Below are 18,738 nucleotides of genomic sequence, written 5' to 3' on the forward strand. Positions count from 1 at the left end.
ATGTAAAAAGTTTCGTTAAGATATCTCAATTTTTACTCGAGTTACCGTGTGCACAGACGGACGGACGGACGGACGGACAGACAGTCACCGCTTAATCGATTTCTCTTTTCATTCTGATCATTTATGTATATATTTGTCTATATCTATCTCGATTCGTTTTTCCTGTTACAAACAACCGTTATGTGAACAAAGTTATAATACCCTTGTGCACAAGTGCGCTCGGGTATAAAAAGGTTTGTTCTTAACCGCGGTCGCCCCTTGACAAGCAATGGCAAACCTCCGAGTGTATTTCTGCCACGAAAACACCTTCTCATACAATCGCCGTTCGGAGTCGGCGTAAAACTGTAGGTCTCTCCCCTTTGTGTGCCAACATCAAGGCGCACGCCACAAAACGGAGGAGAAGCTCGGCCAAACACTAACATATGTAATAAGCGCCAATCTATTGTTATTATTATTGTATATCTAATTAAAACGACTCATTATTTCCTTTTGAATAACATCAGTTTTTATAATCCGTTTGATGGTTTTCAAGACTTTTGGAATTGAAAAGAGCGCTGCATTTGACCTTTGACCTTTCATAACTACCGTAGTTCTCGTTTCCCTAAAAAAAAATGTACCCTTATGCTTGCCTCAAAAACTTCTATCGAACTGAATTTTTTTGTCATTTTTTCATTGTTCGGATTATTAACTTGTTCCTAAAAACATTGTAGAATATCTAATATGTTACACAAACTTGTTAGAGGGAGTTTAGTTAATAACTGTATATTACCTATGCAAGTTTTATTTATGAAATCTGGTTCATATCCAACTTTGCAATGGCATCCGCCTGTTAAAATCGTCCATTTTCCATCTCCTTTACACAAATACGTTGGGATTTCGTACGGCTCTGCATTTTCAACACAAGTACCATTTTGTTTTTCGATTATTGTTATTTCTCGGCCAGTAGGGGTTTCATTGAAATGTGCAAAGTTTTCCGTTACTGCCGGGCATGTAATGTAGTAAACTTTAACGGCTAAGACACTTATACAAGCGCCTTGATCACGGAATGCAAAATAAACACCTTTTTTTGTAACAGCAATACTCTTAACCTCTGTATTTATATCAACATCGGAGTTTTGGTTAAATCGACCCTCACCGGCAGCTATTCTCGCTACAAAATTAAAAAAGTAAGATTATATTTACACAGTGAACTACTAATTAAATTGTAGTTTATACTTGCCTATTAATTTATAACTGTCTGTTTGCCAGGGTGGAGGTTCACGGGTAGCAGCATCAAACTCATAGAACAAAAGACTAAACGTTTCTTTACAGGATAGTGCGTTTCCTTAAAATAAAAAGCACATTAACAGTTAATCGGAACTGAACTTCGAATTTTGTTTCTACCTGGAAATAATGAACAGTCACGAATAGTAAATTGAATTTCTATGTAAAGACGGTTTGCTGGACCGCGGTCGATGAAAGGTGACCACAGCCAATTATTTACATTATTATATGCAACATCACAAACAACATAACTTCTCCAATTTATGCCTTTGACAAAGTCTGTGAATGACTCCTCCACCCACTAAGAAATTACAATAAAATAAATGTGAAACATATTAAACGATTAATGAGCCGAACCAACCCCAGGTGTTTGAGCTTGCGGTCCGTATGGATAACGTGTCCACTCCAAGGTAGCTTCTCTTGTGGTATCCAAAAGAATTACTTTAAGAATATTTTAAATATGAAGTCAATACTTAAGACTACTGAATCTTATATTAATGATTTACCTTGATCAGCTAAAACAACTCCAAAGTGAAATACAAAAATGAAAAAAGCGAGTGCAAATAAAACTTTTCGTACTTTTAAAAGCTGGAAGTTTAAAGAGGCTTGTGTTGAATTTAAAATTAATGTTTTTTCTGATATCGCTATTTTAGGTAAAATATGCGTCAACAGTACTCTTTTTATAACTTCTATAATTTTGATAACCAGCATTGCATGACCAAACCCGTTTAATTTGAACGATGATATCAACGCCGGTTCAGATGTTAACGAATATGATGAGAACGCTCTTTTAGCCGGTGATAGTGAAGGCAATTTCATTGCTGACACAGTAACATCGGAAGAGAGAATATCTGATCTGGAAGAATTACTGGAAACTCCTGCTAAATCTATTTTATTAAAATTTGTTGAGTCTTTCAAAAGGTTTGTCGCGTCTGAAGGTATTGTTGAATGAAGTCTTTTTCTTAATTTGAAATTGTGGCGATGCATTTGTTTGTTTAAACTTTTATACGTAAGAGTTTTTCCAAATTTCGCAATTGAATATGTACCAGTGCCTGGAGCTGCAGCATCTGTTGTTCTTATTCTTTTGTTGTGTACATCCCTTTTGGAATTACATTTTAGTGTGATACATGTTGGACTAAAATGAAGGCCTAACATTTCCGTACAATCCATTGAGTTTTCTGAAATAAAAAAAAAAAAATTATTTTATAAATTCTATTGGGCTGTTTCACACTAGAATGACGGAACAATTATTCTCACGGTGTCACACTGGATGAAAAGTAGCAGAACAGCAAAACAAAATGTGTTTTTAATGTATTTGTAACTTTACGCTTGAATATACGTAGCAGAGAGCAGCTTTGAGTATGATCGAGCCTTTTTGATCACCCTCACTAAAAATCGGGCACAAGCGAACGCCACACTCGGCTACTATGTCTTCGATCGAGATGCACACCCGACTGCTGATTTGAGTACGAACGAGTCTGTTCGATCACGCTCGCTATAAATTGAGCACAAGCGAACACCACTCTCGGACATCCGCACTTAACCCGAAAATTTGTGTAACAATGAAACGGACACCCGAACATTGCGATAAAATGCAGGACAACAATGAAATTTACGCTGAAGGTAACTGGCGCCAATATGTTCCAACAAAGCATATTAAAATGTTGTTGCTTTGTGCTTGTGCATACGCAATGAAAAAAATTAGAAGCAAAGCAGACAAAAATGTTTGTGCATCTATTTCGTATAGTTTCGCATGGAATGCTGTGTGTGTATATATTAGAACACACAGCCTAAAAACATGTAGGTACATAAGTACTTTTACAAAAAATAAATGTGCACCGAGTGCATAGGGCTTGGGCATTGCCGATCTACACACATTTAATACCTACATGGATGTAGGCGTCGTGATGATGCAACCTTCTCTTTGCCCTCTACGCACAAACACTAAGAAGAGCGCGATGAGAAGGCAACATTTTTTGTGGAAACGAAAACGCCATAAGCCAATCAAGAAAATTTTGTGCACACTCGGGTTGAAACTCGAACACCCGGGTATATTGAGCTGCAAAGCACCCGAACCCAATCAAGTATGTATGAAAAGCAATCGGGTGTTGTGGCCAACATGTTCGTCTTGAGCTCAGTCGCTAACGAACAATACTTCTGCTCGTATACAGAGAATGATGCAAAACGGGTTTTGTTAGATGATCGAGTATAAACGAAAATTATGCACCCGCTGCAGATGTCTGATACGTAGCGGCATTTTTGTAGTTGCGCATGTGTTAGTGCGCTGCAGCAGAACTGCCACTTTAATGCGGGGTAGAAGCTGGAAAAACTTGTTGAGAAACTTTACTTCACCGCACTGCCTCTCTTGCCTACAAACAGTTCTTCTGGTGGCAGAAATGTTGCAGTGTGAAACCGACCATTCGGAGGGCTTATAAATCTAGAAATTGGAGGCAGCATGGAATATGATAATGGTCTAGAAAATGAACGGTTACAAAAAGTTCCGCTAGAGTCGGTTATGCTAACATCGAACAAATCCTACTGAAGCGGCAGTTCTGGCCGATGAGTGTGACAACCTTCGTCAGGCCGATACCGGAAACCCCCGTAACAGGGATCTCAATTCAACTTGTAAACGTACCTAAGCGGAAGAAGTGGGAAGAGCATCTGAAGACCTGCAACTTCGCCTCTGGTGTGAGTAAGCTTTGGTCAACCGAGGTCATTGTCCAACCCGGCAAAGCGTGACGACAGTGTTGAAATAGACCTTGGTGACCACGCTTCGTCGGACCCGGAAAGATGCGCGAGCTATGTCAGAAAGCAGTTCATTCTGCATCCTCCGTTGGATAAAGCCAAACGTCGAGTGGCCAGAAGGCTGCACAAACTGCCAAAACCTAGTGCGTCTCTTTTTTCACCAGCGGTGAGGTAAGGGTAGCCATCGGGAAGGCGAAAGCCTCCAACGCCATTGAGCCCGACGGAAAATGCATGTTGACGCTGAAAAATTTGGGTCCTGCGGGAGTAGCGTACCTAACGGAGGTCCTCAATTTGTCAATGGCCACTCTCGTCATTCCAGACATCTGAAAGATAGGGAGAGTGGTCCTACTGCTCAAACCGGGAAAGCCAGCCAACAAAGGAGTCTTATCGTCCGATAACCCTTCTTTACCCGGTAGCGAAGAGACTAGGGCCTTGGTACTCCCGTATTTCACGAACCACCTGATCACAGCGAATCATCAGCATGGGTTCCGTAAAGTGCACAGCACAAAAACAGGACTTAACGCCATAAACACCCAGAAAACTCGTGGCCTCAACCGAAATCGCCCCTGTGAGAGAACCATTCTACACAAATCCACAAAAGAATACACTGCTTGTATTACCATCAATATCGCCATGTATAAACTTTAACATACAAAAATAGAGCTTTCGCACGAGCGTTTGTTTGGTTTTTCAACACCATTTATAATTTTCTTTTAATAAAATCACGATTTATCAAATGTTTAAATTTATTTATCTAGTAATAATGCAGCACACAACCCTGAAATCTAAAAAAAAGTCTGAGGAAGGCCATTAAATAGCAGCACACAACCCAGTGCCTTCCTCAAGGGTGAATATAGCTACAACAACAACCCAAAAAGGTTGGCTTCTGTCTATACTGTGGTGGCCATTTCATAGGCACGCGTGCCAAATTTTTCTCTTCTGCTTTCACACGCACACGAGAAAAACTGCGCTGCTTTCACACATAAATGAGCATACTCTATGAATCAGTGATGCCGACAATTATGGTTTTGCTGTGACCGTGCTCAATTGATGCGAAACTTTCAAGCAATCAAGTCGCTGCAAGACACGGTAAAAATTTTTAATATGAATTCGGATGTAGATTTTACCCACTAATAATGGGGAGGGAGGGCACAATGTTTGGTGTGTCATAAAGAAATCGCACGGACGACAAACTTCTTTGTTAAGCGCCATTTCCCCTTATTCCCAAATATTTAATTAATAAATTATTACGTACATATGCACATAAATAAAAAGATGATCGTTGACAACACTGTTTGCATAAGACGCGTGAGCGACTTATTCTCTTCATTCTCTCATCGTTTAGCAAAGTTGGGATATATGATTGTGTGAGTTTTGGCCACCTCTGAATTAAACCATAAATGGATAGAGTATAAATAATAACGAATTTTGAGAAGCCTAACTTTATAAATAAACTTCAGAAATTTATTGGAATTGTTAATTATTAACATATCGATTCCAATGATTGCTAAAGAACTTTTTCCCTTGCACTAAATGGTAACTATTGCAAACAAAAGTAGACTCAGAGCTTTTAGGTATATAGGGCAATCAAACTTTTCAAGCATTTTCTAGAAGGTCAAGTTTTTACAATATATACTGATCACAAACCTTTGACTTATGTTTAAAATCCAATGACGGAAGAATCTCCTAGACAAACACGCCATTTAGGATATATTATAGAATTGACGAGTGATATACAGCATATATCTGGAAAGAATAATATTGTAGCAGATGCTCTATCAAGGTTTCCTGAAATAGACGTACTTTCAGCAAAAGACATACACTTTCAGACTTTATTTGCTGAACAGCAATCTGACAAGTTCATCAAGTCTCTAGTATGTTATCCAACATACAAAAATAATTTAAAACAAATTATTACTCTAATTCATAATTTTAAAATTTGGTGTGATGTTTCTGGTCGAATTCCACGTCCTTATGTTCCGAATTCCATGAGATAGCTTTTTTCAAAACTAATCTTTATCACATCCTGGGGTTCGCTTAACTAGACGTTTAGTACTGTCAAAATATTTTTGGCCTAACATGCGAAGAGACATAAATGAGTGGGCATCAAATTGTATTTTTTGTCAGTAGTCAAGCTTTCAAGGTATACAAAACCTCCTTTTTAAAAAATTTAAATACCAAAAGATAGATTTGAACATATTCATTTGGATTTAGTTGGACCACTTCCACCATCAGACGGATGTCGATATGTTCTAACAATCATTGATAGGGAATCATGGTGGCCTGAGGCATACCCTCTTCAAAATATAACTGCTCACGCTGTGGTAAATGTTTTTTGTTCAAAACTATATTTCTAGATTCGGTGTTCTTCTTAAAATTACTGTTGACTAGGGTGCACAATTTGCATCTCTATTATTTGACGAGCTCGCTATAGTTCTTGGTTCACATAAAATTCAAACGTCTGCTTATCATCCACAAGCTAATGGTATGGTAGAACGATTTCCCCGTCAACATAAAACGTCAATTATAGCTACAGGTGATTCAATTCATTGGTCAGAAACTCTGCCTCTGATTTTATTAGCTTTACGTACTGCGGTTAAAAAAGATTTGAAGTCGTCTCCAGCTGAGTTAGTTTATGGACAAACTCTTAGGGCTGGTTTCTCCTACTCAACTTAACTTAGTTCAGCCAATTTTTTTGAAGAAGTCCAAAAAATGGCTAAACTAAGTTAAGTTGAGTTGGAGAAACCAGCCCTTAGAGTTCCTGGAGAATTAGTTGTTTCTGGAAAAGTTGAAAATTCCTCACAAAAAAAATTAAAAATTTAAGAAACCACTTTTCAATAGTTAGAACAAAAATTTTACATCATAACAAAGATGTGAGTTTTGTTCCAAAATCTCTTGCGGAATCCGACTATGTTTTTGTTAAAATAAATCAATCTTCAAGGACTTCAACCTCATTATGAGGGGCCATTTAGAGTAATATCAAAACATAAAATACATTTAGAATTCAAAAAGGAAATATTACTAAAAAACATATCGATATCTACATTTACAACTTTACATAAAAAGTAACTTTTAAAATTGATTAATTTTTATTGTTTGGAAGTTATAATTAATATTTAATTGTATTTTTCACTGGAGGGGGAGTAAATGTACTGGTTGAAATGAAACTCGAAATAAAACACCTTTTGTATTTTAAGGTTTTAATGAAGAAAATGTAACACGTGCGGTAATTTAGAGAATCAGTAAATAGGCTAAGTAGAATAGTATAAAGTAAGGTAGTTGCCATATCAACATTAATTATTCATTGTAATAATAATCATAGGATGTTTACATATATCATTCACCCTCACTGTTTTTTTTTTACTCGTGCAAATAATCCTCAAGATATTGTGGCGGCCGGCGCTGGCGGCTGGATCTCCGGGCTATCGGTTGTTCCGGAACATCGTGTACTGATTCTGTTAATGCCGGGTTCTGTGAGATCGATCTGTGGCTATCCGGTTGCTCCAGCTCAGTTAGTTAGTTGCTCAGCTGAGTTAGTTTATAGACAAACTCTTAGGGCTGGTTTCTCCTACTCAACTTAACTTAGTTCAGCCAATTTTTTTGAAGAAGTCCAAAAAATGGCTAAACTAAGTTAAGTTGAGTTGGAGAAACCAGCCCTTAGAGTTCCTGGAGAATTAGTTGTTTCTGGAAAAGTTGAAAATTCCTCACAAAAAAAATTAAAAATTTAAGAAACCACTTTTCAATAGTTAGAACAAAAATTTTACATCATAACAAAGATGTGAGTTTTGTTCCAAAATCTCTTGCGGAATCCGATTATGTTTTTGTTAAAATAAATCAATCTTCAGGACTTCAACCTCATTATGAGGGGCCATTTAGAGTAATATCAAAACATAAAATACATTTAGAATTCAAAAAGGAAATATTACTAAAAAACATATCTATATCTACATTTACAACTTTACATAAAAAGTAACTTTTAAAATTTATTAATTTTTATTGTTTGGAAGTTATAATTAATATTTAATTGTATTTTACACTGGAGGGGGAGTAAATGTACTGGTTGAAATGAAACTCGAAATAAAACACCTTTTGTATTTTAAGGTTTTAATGAACAAAATGTAACACGTGCGGTAATTTAGAGAATCAGTAAATAGGCTAAGTAGAATAGTATAAAGTAAGGTAGTTGCCATATCAACATTAATTATTCATTGTAATAATAATCATAGGATGTTTACATATATCACTGGTTCAGTTTTGTACTTGGTTATCTACCACTCTTGTAATTTAAAAACATAATTCTTTTATTGTATTTTTTTTACACCTCATTGAATTGTTAAAAAATTTTCATTCAATATTTTTCAAGCGGAATAAATCAACGTTCTTTTATTAGGAGTGTACTCGTACGCCCAACTATCTAAAGTTTTAGAAAACGTTTACTGGTTTTGCGTTCTCGTACCCAAAAAACTTGCAAAGTAGGAAAATTGAGAGAGCAACATGTGAAAGAGAGCTGCTAATTTCTGCTGGAAAAATTTTTCCCAGCTAAAACTTGCAAGTAAAAAAATCAGCTGATCACAAACATATGTTTGTAAATAAACAAAAGAAAATATGGCATTTTTGAGTTATTTATTGCAAACTTTATTATTAATACCAGTATACAACGAAAAAGTGAGTAAATTTAATATGCACAACGTTTGTTGTGTTTATTTTTCGTTAATTTGCTATTAATCTCCAGTTTGTTTACTTTAGTGTGTGCTGACTATGGTTGCCGTATGTCATTTTTCGTTTGTACCATAATTTTCCTTTAAATATACCAAAATAGATTTAAATGCAGCATGCTGAAATGTTGTTTTGCTGAAGTTTTCGGTTTTGGTAGGTTGATTGTTGAAATGAAAATTTTATAATTTTAAAGCTACATCTGTAGTTATATCTATTACATTGTTTTTGGATCAATGATGGATGTTTGGAGGAGATACTCTTGTTTTTGAATGCGTCACCATGTGATATCACAAATAATTATGAGAAAAATAACTTATTCATTCCGATATAATTAATTTGTATTTTAAAAAGGTTTTTCTTATCGAAAGCTATTCAATTGTATACAATGCCAAATCGGAGGAAAATGTACCAAACAGAAAATAAATTGCCAAATTAATCCCCAGTGGCAACTGTGCAAGTGAACAGCTGTTTCGAAGGTTGCAAGTTTTTGCGTTGTCGTACTTCTGTTGATATTTCGTCTCTTTGAGAGCGAATGCTGCTAAATTCTTGTTGTTGTTGTTGTAGCGGCTACTAAGCCCCGTTCGGGGCGGTTCATCCATCATCGTTGTCGTCTATTTCAGCTAGGGGGAGGCCCAGGAAGTGTGCTACTTCCAGAGGGGCTGTCCATAGGGACAGGGGCGTTAGCTGAGTGGGATTCTCAGGGCATGTGAAGAGGTGCCGGGAGTCATGTGGCGACTCTCCACATGCCGGCCATTGGTTGGGCACATCCTCGTTGATTCTGCTCAGGTAGCTGTTGAGCCTGCTGCAATAGCCAGAGCGAAGTTGGGCTATTGTAGTGCGGGTCTCCCGAGGCAGACAAAGTTCTGTCCCGTCCACGTCCGGTGGTTGTGTGCCTAGAACGGCATTCACAGGGCGGGAGTCTACATAACTTGAGACTGATTCCCTGTGAATGCCGTTCAGGGCCTGTCGGTAGGTGGACGGGTCCAGAGGTTGTTTAATATACCTCTGGACTCCGTCTGTCAGTTCGTAAAGATGCCTCCTGACGTGCCGTGGCGAGGGCTCTTCCGCGAGCAGAGCATTATGTTATGCTCCTTTACTGGGAGCATCTGGGCCTCGTCGTGAAGGTGGTGTAGAGGCGTCATCAGGAGGCATCCTGTCGCAGTTCGTAATGCCGTGTTTTGGCAGGTCTGCAGCTTCATCCACTGCGTCCTTGCCTTGTATGTTGCCAACAACGTCCTTGCCTTGTATGTTGCCAACAACGTTTCTTTATCTTTGCCCCAAGTGCTGCCGGCCAGCGACTTGAGGATATTGCTGCGGCTCTGTACTTTGTTGACAATTGCGGTTGTATGCGCCGAGAAGGAGAGCAGACTGTCGAAGGTAACTCCGAGGACTTTCGGGTTATTCACCGTCGGTATTGTTACGTCATCGACGTGAATACCCAGTGGCAGTCTGATCTCCTTCGTCCAGGTGGTGAAAAGGGTTGACGAGGATTTCGCAGGGGATGGGGCAAGGCTCTTTGCAGTGAAGAAGCGAGAAAGTTCGGAGAGGTAACCGTTTACTTTTGAGCACAAGTCATCAATTCCATTCCCAAACGCCATGATCGAACAATCGTCAGCATATGAGACTATATTAACACCCTCTGGTGGCTGAGGAAGCTTTGATATGTAATAATTAAACAGTAGCGGGGACAGGACACCACCCTGTGGTACCCCCTGTTTAATTTTACGTGGCTTGCTGGTTTTGTCTGAAGATTACTGACGAGTGTCGACCACTCAGGTAATTCGCCGACCACCGTTTGAGTCCCTGTGGGAGTGAGGAGGCCTCTATATCTTCTAGTAGCGTTTAATGACTGACAGTGTCGAACGCCTTGGACAGGTCCAACGCTACTAGAATAGTTCTCTCACAGGGACGGTTTCGGTTTAGGCCACGAGTTACCTGAGTGTTTATGGCGTTAAGTGCTGTTGTTGTACTATGCACTTTACGGAACCCATGTTGATGCTTCGCTGGGGTCAGGTGGTTCGTGAAGTACGGGAGCAGTTATCGGGCGATAAGACGTTCCTTTGTTGGCTGGTTTCCCCGGTTTGAGCAGTGGGACCACTCTCCCCATTTTCCAGATGTCTGGAATGACGAGAGTGGCCATCGACAGGTTGAGGACCTCCGGTAGGTACGCTACTCCCGCAGGACCCAAATTTTTCAGGATCAACATGCATATTCCGTCGGGTCCAATGGCTTTGGAGGCTTTCGCCTTCCCGATGGCTACCCTTACCTCACCGCTGGTGAAAACAAGAGGCGCACTAGGTTTTGGCATTTTGTGCAGCCTTCTGGTCACTCGACGTTTGGCTTTATCCACCGGAGGATGCAGAATGAACTGCCGGCTAAAATAGCTCGCGCCTCTCTCCGGGTCCGACGAAGCATGGTCACCAAAGTCTATCTCGACTGTCTTCGCGCTTCGTCGGGTTGGACAACGACCTCACGGTTGAACAAAGCTTGCTCACACCAGAGGCGAAGTTGCAGGTCTTCAGATGCTCTTCCCATTTCTTCCGCTTATGTACGTTCACAAGTTGCCGAATCTCCGAATTGAGATCCCTAATACGGGGATTTCCAGGATCGGCCTGACGAAGGTTGTCGAGCTCATCAGCTAGAACAGCCGCTTCGGCAGGAAAATTCGGACGTGGATCCTTAATACATCCTGCTGGGATGAAGCGAGCTGCAGCAGCGGTGACAACCCTGCGGAACTTACGTTCACCTACATGAACGTCGGTTGGTATGGGTAGTGCAGTGAAGGCGCCCTCAGTAACATCCGTGAAGCCTTTCCAATCAGCTTTGGAAAAGTTGATATAAGTCCAGTGATCCACGGAAGCAAAGTCGGTTGGTTTATCAATCGAGATAACTATGGGCAGATGGTCTGATGCTAGTCAGCATAGGTCGCCATGATACGCTGTTTATCAGACCAGCGTTGACAATTGTTAGATCTGGCGAGCTGCAGCAGCTGCCCATAATCCTGGTGGGTGCGTCGTCGTTCATTGTGCAGAATGTCGAATCGTCTATCTGCTCAGCCAGATGTATTCCCCTACGATCATTTGACAGGCTTGAGTACCAGAGATCGAGGTGCGCGTTAAAGTCACCAACTACCATACGGTTTTCACCTCTGAGTAGCGCACCTATTTCAGGGTGATATCCTGCCGGGCAGCTGGTGACAGGGGATATGTATACGTTAAATATTTCGGCTCAACATCGCCTGACCGGATAGTAATACCCTAACATTGTAGGATGGTATCCCAGCGGTCGATGTCTGCTTCAATGAGACGATACTGCACGGTGTGGTGCGTGATGAACGCTAAACCTCCACCATTGTCTCGCTCGCGATCTCGACGGTGTACGTTGTATCCGGCGAAATTCAACAGGGTTGAATTGCCGTGCAACTTCGTCTTTTGGACCGCAGGTATTAATATTCCATGCCTTCCCATAAAGACAGTTATCTCCTCGATCTTGCTCTGGAGCCCGTTACAGTTAAATTGTAGCACCTTTGTGTGCCTTGGGAGACCGATTGTGATGTGTGGTGTTAAAGAGTTGTGTTGCCTGCCGGCCCCCTGCTGTACGTGCTGCAAAAGGGCGTGCTGCCTTGTGGTGGTGGTTGGCGGCGTCGCGGGGGAGGGATGCGACGTATTGCTGTGTTGTTAGGGTGTGGGTGTGTTGATTGTGTGCTGCCCAGGCGGGTGGTGGTTTGCCGTGGAGACGGTCCGGTTCGCACAGAACCAAGAACGACGTGGTCCATTGCCGGTGCGTACGCAGGCCCGAGCAGTTACGAAGGGGACTCCACCCGTCACAGGCATTGCACCTGACCGAGGTGGAGTTTGTATGCAGTCGTCTCTGGCATACGCGGCAGGTGTAGATTTCTGGCCCTGACAGAAGGGTGCGGAGAAGGTGTAGCCCTAGGATCGTGCAACGTTTGATGGATTTCGTTGACCTAAACGGGGTTAGATCGCCAAAACAACAGCCCTTGGTCGGGTAAAAACCGAGTCATTCCGGTACGTAGAACCGGCTGTCGTGGGAATGCTGCTAAATTCTCAGAACGTTTGCTGCTGGAGAATTGTGTCCTCTCAATACGAGTACACACCTATTACTAGTTGCGGTCGATAACAAAATTAGCCAACAATCAAAATCAAGAGCGTAAGCGAAAATTCTCTCCCAAAGAAAAGAAAAAGCAAAAAAGTAAACGAACAGGAAATTAGACATCACTTGCAAAAACCGGAAGAAGACACATTAGCTGACTTTGTTTATGTTTTATTTGTAAACAAACTGAAATTCATGTTTCCTCCATGGAAGAAAAAAGGAAAGTGAACGTTCAATGTTCGCCAGGAACATTTCTAGAAGTAAAAACTAGTTGGCGCTATCATAAAGTCACATAGAAGGCAGCCAAAAAGCGTATAAATACCAAAACTCGAAAAATGCAATATTGTTTGTTTACAAAAATTGCAACCATATGTTCTATGATCATATGTTTTCGTGTTGGATAATTTTTGCTGACTAAAATTTTGCCAGTACAAAATGAACGCTTCTCTTGCATCAAAATGAACGCTTGCTCTCTCAATTTTTGCGTGTTGGATAGTTTTTTGTCGTTATCGAACGCCATCCAGTAAAAATTTGGAAAAACTATTACAAATTTTTGACTTGTCGAACGCAACTATTAATACATTAACTTAAATCATAAATTTTCCATGAACTTCGGTTTTAACACCAACATCTGTTATCTTGTTTATACCGACACATAAAGCGCTGTGACTCAGTTCGGTGTGGTTCAAATCAGATGCATAAACAAAACTTCAATGCGCGTTCAAGTCGAAAAGTGTATTGACTCAAATTTGTTTTCAAATCGATTTTTTATTTCTCACATCGGTTAGAAAACCCGTATAAACGAATAACTCATTTAACGCAAAATCAAAATTGGCTATTTTTCTTTATGCAGCCCGTTTTTAATTGTATTTATTATTATAATAAATTTGTATTGCTGTTCGCTTCCATTTCGGTCCACCGCGCAAATTTATTATTAAATAAATATCGAATAAAAGTAACGAAGTTTGTTTACTTTTCAATACGGTTTAATCGAGTGCGCTATAAAGACCGAGGAATAAACGTTAGAAAGAAATATGTGTTGAATCAAATCGGTTTTTTGTTAATGCGGTTTCTTCATAGGTATAAATAAGGTATGTGTTCATTTCCAAAACTACCAAGTAATCAATGAAATTTGTATGGTGAATTCTGCAAATTTAAAAGGTAATAGTTGCGTTTGTTTACTCATTTCCAGTAAAATCCAGTAAAAGTTTTTACGAATTTTCATGTTTTGGCGTTTTCGTACGCAAAAACTTGCAAACTAGGGGAAATTGAGAGAGCGAAAAATGACAGTTGAAGTTGCAAGTTTTTACTGGATTTTACTGGATCAACTTTTACTTGTAAGAATTTGCCAGTAAGAAAAACAGCTGATCGCATGTTGCTGGATGAAATTTAAACTAACAAGGAAACTATTTGTGGGTTTTTATTGTGGAAATTCACAAAATAAACATTTTTAAATATAAAATATATTGTTTTATTAGGAATATGCTGCGAATAAACAACCAATTTATCAGCTGTTCATGCAACTTGCAAATTTTTAGTGGAGTAGCGTTCGCGTACTTTTTTGTAAATTTCTTCTGAGCGAATTCTTAGAAATAAAGTTACTGGAGAGTTTCTGGCAAGTTACTGGATAATTTGTAAACAAACACAACTATTAACTTTTTAAATAGAAGCCTCCGCGCTCTGGGGTTTTCACTTTTAGAATTGGAAAAAGCTCCTCCACACGTCCTCATTTTTTTTTTTCAAATTTGTGACGAATTTAAGGAAAAATTTCCCATTTTTTATAAAAAAAACGCGCTTTTAAAAAAAACTACTTAGATAAATAACACAAATTTCTATAAAAAATCAAGCGATTTTTTATTAAAAATTCCAGCCTGCGGCGCTCTTTTCAAAAAGAAAAATAATAATTTTATAAATAAATAATGATTAATTTTCGCCTGCGGCGCTTTCTTATACAATTCGATAAATAATGAAATTTTTTATTAAAATCAATGGGGCGTATTCTTGTTTTCGTACGAATCGAAAAACAATAAATTTTCGGTAATTCTGTAGTATAGGGTAACAACCGCTAAATAAGGTCCGGAAAAGTCGGGAAAGGGTACCAAACGACGCGTTTCGGTCCCCCTATTAACAATCCGGAGGGGAAGGGCTAATATTAGTTGCGATCCCATACGAGTCCGGACTAGTCAGAAACAGTCAGATTTTACTGGAAATCGATCCCGTACTCGGTTCTCCGACTATTGAGAGGACAAAAAAAGAGAGTAAATACGGTTCCCTCTCTGTCAGAAGTTACCAGTTTTAGTCCGAGAATTTTTTGTTGGTAAATTCTGGTAAATGTGTCAAACGATCAGCTGTAGTGTGTTTGGCAACCAAATTGTAAACAAAAGAAAAGTGCACTCTGCTAATTCATGTTGAAAAGTAGTTAATTACTTGTTTTAAGTGGATTCTAATGAATTTGAAAGTATTTTTGGCTATTTAAATGTGTGAGCTGAGTTTGTTTACATACAAAATAAGCAAAAATTTACAACCAAAATTTGGAGGTTATGTTTAAGTTGACAGAAGTTACCATTTTTTACTAGAAAGCGATCCCGTACTTTTCAATGTTACTCTCTCGCTCTGAGCGAATTTTTATTTTTAGACAGTTTTACTAGTCCGAGTCCGAGGAATACGGGATTGCTCGTATTATTAATCATTTAAAAGTTATATACAAAAAACTTTTGTTAAATTTCGTTTTCTACGAGCAATTACCACGTCGAAAATGCACTAAATCACCAGTTTCCACTTTTAAAACACTATTAAAACGTCTCCGGTTATTGTTTTTTGCAATCAAAATCATTTATTCACTTTTATTTTATATATTTCGTTAATATACAGAGTAAACAAACTTTGCGCCTACCAAAATTATTATAACCTCAAATCGCTGGTATTTCACATTTCTTTTGCGCTATTACCCTCGGTTTACACTATACACTTCTTCCTCTTTATTTACTTTCACCTAAATCCAATATTCTAAACAAAATATAATAGCAAATTTCGCTATACCATGGCAGCGCTACTTTTATGGTTTAGTTATTTCAACTGAAATTAAAAGTAAGCGTCATGGAGTGCCACAAGTTTTATTTTACCATTAAAACCTTTCATTATTTATCGAAATATTGATTTTTATGGAAAAAAGGCGCAGGCGAAAATCGCGCGATTTTTTATTTAAAAATCTTCATTATTTATCGAAGTACTGATTTGTATGGGAAAAGCGCCGCAGGCGAAAATTTGTAATAAAAAATCGCGCGATTTTTTATTAAAAATTTTCATAATTTATATATATAATATATATATCAAACGAAAGAAGATACCGAAAAGCATTGAATACTGCACACCCCTTGTTAGGAAAAGTGAATTATTACGAAATACTAATACAGTGGCAGCACTATAGCTATTTTGGAATCTCGCAAAGATTGTCAACTTCTTTTTAGTAACAAAATAATCTATCTTAGGTTGATAAAACTATGTGTTTGTTTAATAATTAAGTTAAATTATATATTTTAGTAGTGTTTAAAAAGTGAGAACAGGTGATTTAGTGAGTCTTTATCGGGGTAATTGCCCATATAAAACAACGAAATTTAACAAAGTTTTTTGTTTATAACATTTAAATGGTTAACAATATTAGCCCTCCCATTCCGGACTGTTAATACCGGGACCCAAACGCGTCGATTGGTACCCCTCCCGACATTTCCGAAATTAGCGTTTGTAACCCTATACTAGAGAATTACCAAGTTTTAATCTCATTTTCTATACAAAAATTTCAAATTTTCGATTTGCACGAAATCCAGAATATGCCGCAATACTTCGCCTGCGTCGCTTTTTTTTATATAAAACAGTATTCAATAAAGGTGAATTCAAAAACCCCCCACGTTTTGGTGTTCATTTCCACCACTTCCATTTAATCAGTGAAATTTGTATGGTGAATCGTGCAACTTTACTAAAAGTTAATAACTTTTTAAATAAAAGCCTCCGCGCCCTGGGGTTTTCACTTTAAGAATCGTAAAAAGCGCTTCTATACGGCCTATTTTTTCAAATTATGACCGAATTTAAGGAAAATTTTCCTAAGCTGTACAAGGCAAGGCGATTTTTGCTTTCAACTAAATGTTGCCGGTCAAATCGCCTCATGTAAACACCCTTTAACGGATACTTGAGTATTATTTCAGTAAACATGTTTGTATGCATTTTTGTTCCGGCAATTTTAGTTTTTCACACTAACTTATGAGCTTTTATAAACGGTTACCTCCATTAACAATATCACGTTAATGATTGTTATTTACATTACCTTCTTTCTCAAAAGGGACACTAAAATTTTACGTCTAATCGATCACTTCAGTTCATACCGAGATATTGTCATATACACATTTTCTTGCTTCCTTTCGCTTCTTTTATTTCATCGATATCATTCTCTTCCACGTTAAACAGAACCCGAAAAGATATATTGCATTTAACCTTATGTTTTTACTACAATAATTTTAGCACTTAACAAATAATAAGCGCGAATTAATTCAAAGGGAATTAATTTTAGGAAACCAAGCAATGCTATCTCCCAGAATATATGTACATCCAATCGGCAACAATCAACTTTCAGCAGTACTATAGCGCTGAACATTTTTATTTTGACGCCGGCAAAAACTTTGCTAAATAGGCCCTATTTCAAAAAAAATAGTACAAGCCTTACGTCGCGTCTACACAGACAAAATTTTTTATCATGATTTTGTTAGACATTACGGGCAATTTTCCAGTCATTAGTTAACTACTAGAAAAATAGCGGTTTTTAACTATGGGTTAACTAATGGATGCGCATTAGTCAACTGCAGACAACCATTAGTGAAACTGATAGTAAGGGTATTCATCAAACTTTACAAATGCATTGTAAACCGTATAAACTTATAATTGTGTAAACCTTATAAATGAACTGTCAAAATTTGTATGGAAAGTCGTTTACACATTTCTGATAAATTTCTCCAGCGATTTCACTGAATAAACTTGATAAGCTGAAGTCAATGCAACTCTGTCGCAACTCTAGCTATGTTTTCTTGGGCAATGATCGGGATCCGCATAAAAATCTTGCACGCAAATTCAACAACAACGATGTGATCCTGGTAGAGATCTGGTTCAATTATTATCCGTTCTGTTTGTTTTGTTTCACTGATAATTTGGCCGCAAAGTTTGGTAGCCGTGACAACTGAATTCATACACAAACAGACATTCTGTCATTGTTTATTTTAACTTGTTTCAAATAAACAGCCTTTATGTTATATTTAGTGAGTTAGTTTCTATAATTTCTTTATCCTCGTGTAGTACTATAAAGTTAGTGATACTGAGCTCTATATCCAAAGAAAACACGACTATAGTCGCATGTGTAAACGAAAAGAGAGTGTGGGACGTTCACATGAACTAAAAATACAAGATCACGTAAGAACGCGACGTTGTATTTGTAACTGGTTTTGAGAAAAAAGTTTGCGAAAGCGGGTTCGTCAGCTGAGCGTTTGTTTACATCACAAGCACCACTATTTTACACCTTTATTCAAGTAAAGGAGAGTTAATTCAACATGACAACACATTTTAAAGCATTTTGTTGCATCATTTTACCTAAATTGTGCGTTTAAAGTAGCTGACAATAGTTGCGTTCCAGATGCTTCACGATTTGCAGGTGTTTACAAGAAGTCGTACCAGGTGACCACCTCCCATAAAGTTTATTAATGGAGAAAACAGCTGTTCCTGCAAATCGTGAATTTCGTGAACATCGTGAAGCATCTGGAACGCAACTAATAATTTTGCGTGCAGCCTCTATAGGTTCTGTCCACAGGGACAGTGACGTCAGTGAGGTGTTTTCCGGGCATACGAAGTGATGTTTCGAGTCGT

The 18,738-nt window shown here is 38.4% G+C and overlaps 1 protein-coding gene across 1 annotated transcript; it reads right to left on the reverse strand.

The window, feature by feature from the left end:
• Positions 1–684: 684 nt before the first annotated feature.
• On the reverse strand, positions 685–17,461 carry LOC118745516 (ephrin type-B receptor 1-like). Its single transcript, XM_036478964.1, has 7 exons — positions 17,358–17,461; positions 1,770–2,441; positions 1,625–1,704; positions 1,384–1,564; positions 1,220–1,324; positions 770–1,150; positions 685–695 (listed from the first exon to the last, which is right to left on the reverse strand). The coding sequence occupies exons 2-7, from the start codon at positions 2,431–2,433 to the stop codon at positions 685–687; spliced, it is 1,422 nt and encodes a 473-aa protein (XP_036334857.1). The 5' UTR covers positions 2,434–2,441; positions 17,358–17,461.
• Positions 17,462–18,738: the final 1,277 nt, after the last annotated feature.

This window comes from Rhagoletis pomonella, unplaced genomic scaffold, assembly GCF_013731165.1.
Source record: "Rhagoletis pomonella isolate Grant_MI unplaced genomic scaffold, Rhpom_1.0 Rhpom_scaffold_00009, whole genome shotgun sequence".
In the NCBI taxonomy this organism is placed as follows: domain Eukaryota; kingdom Metazoa; phylum Arthropoda; class Insecta; order Diptera; family Tephritidae; genus Rhagoletis; species Rhagoletis pomonella.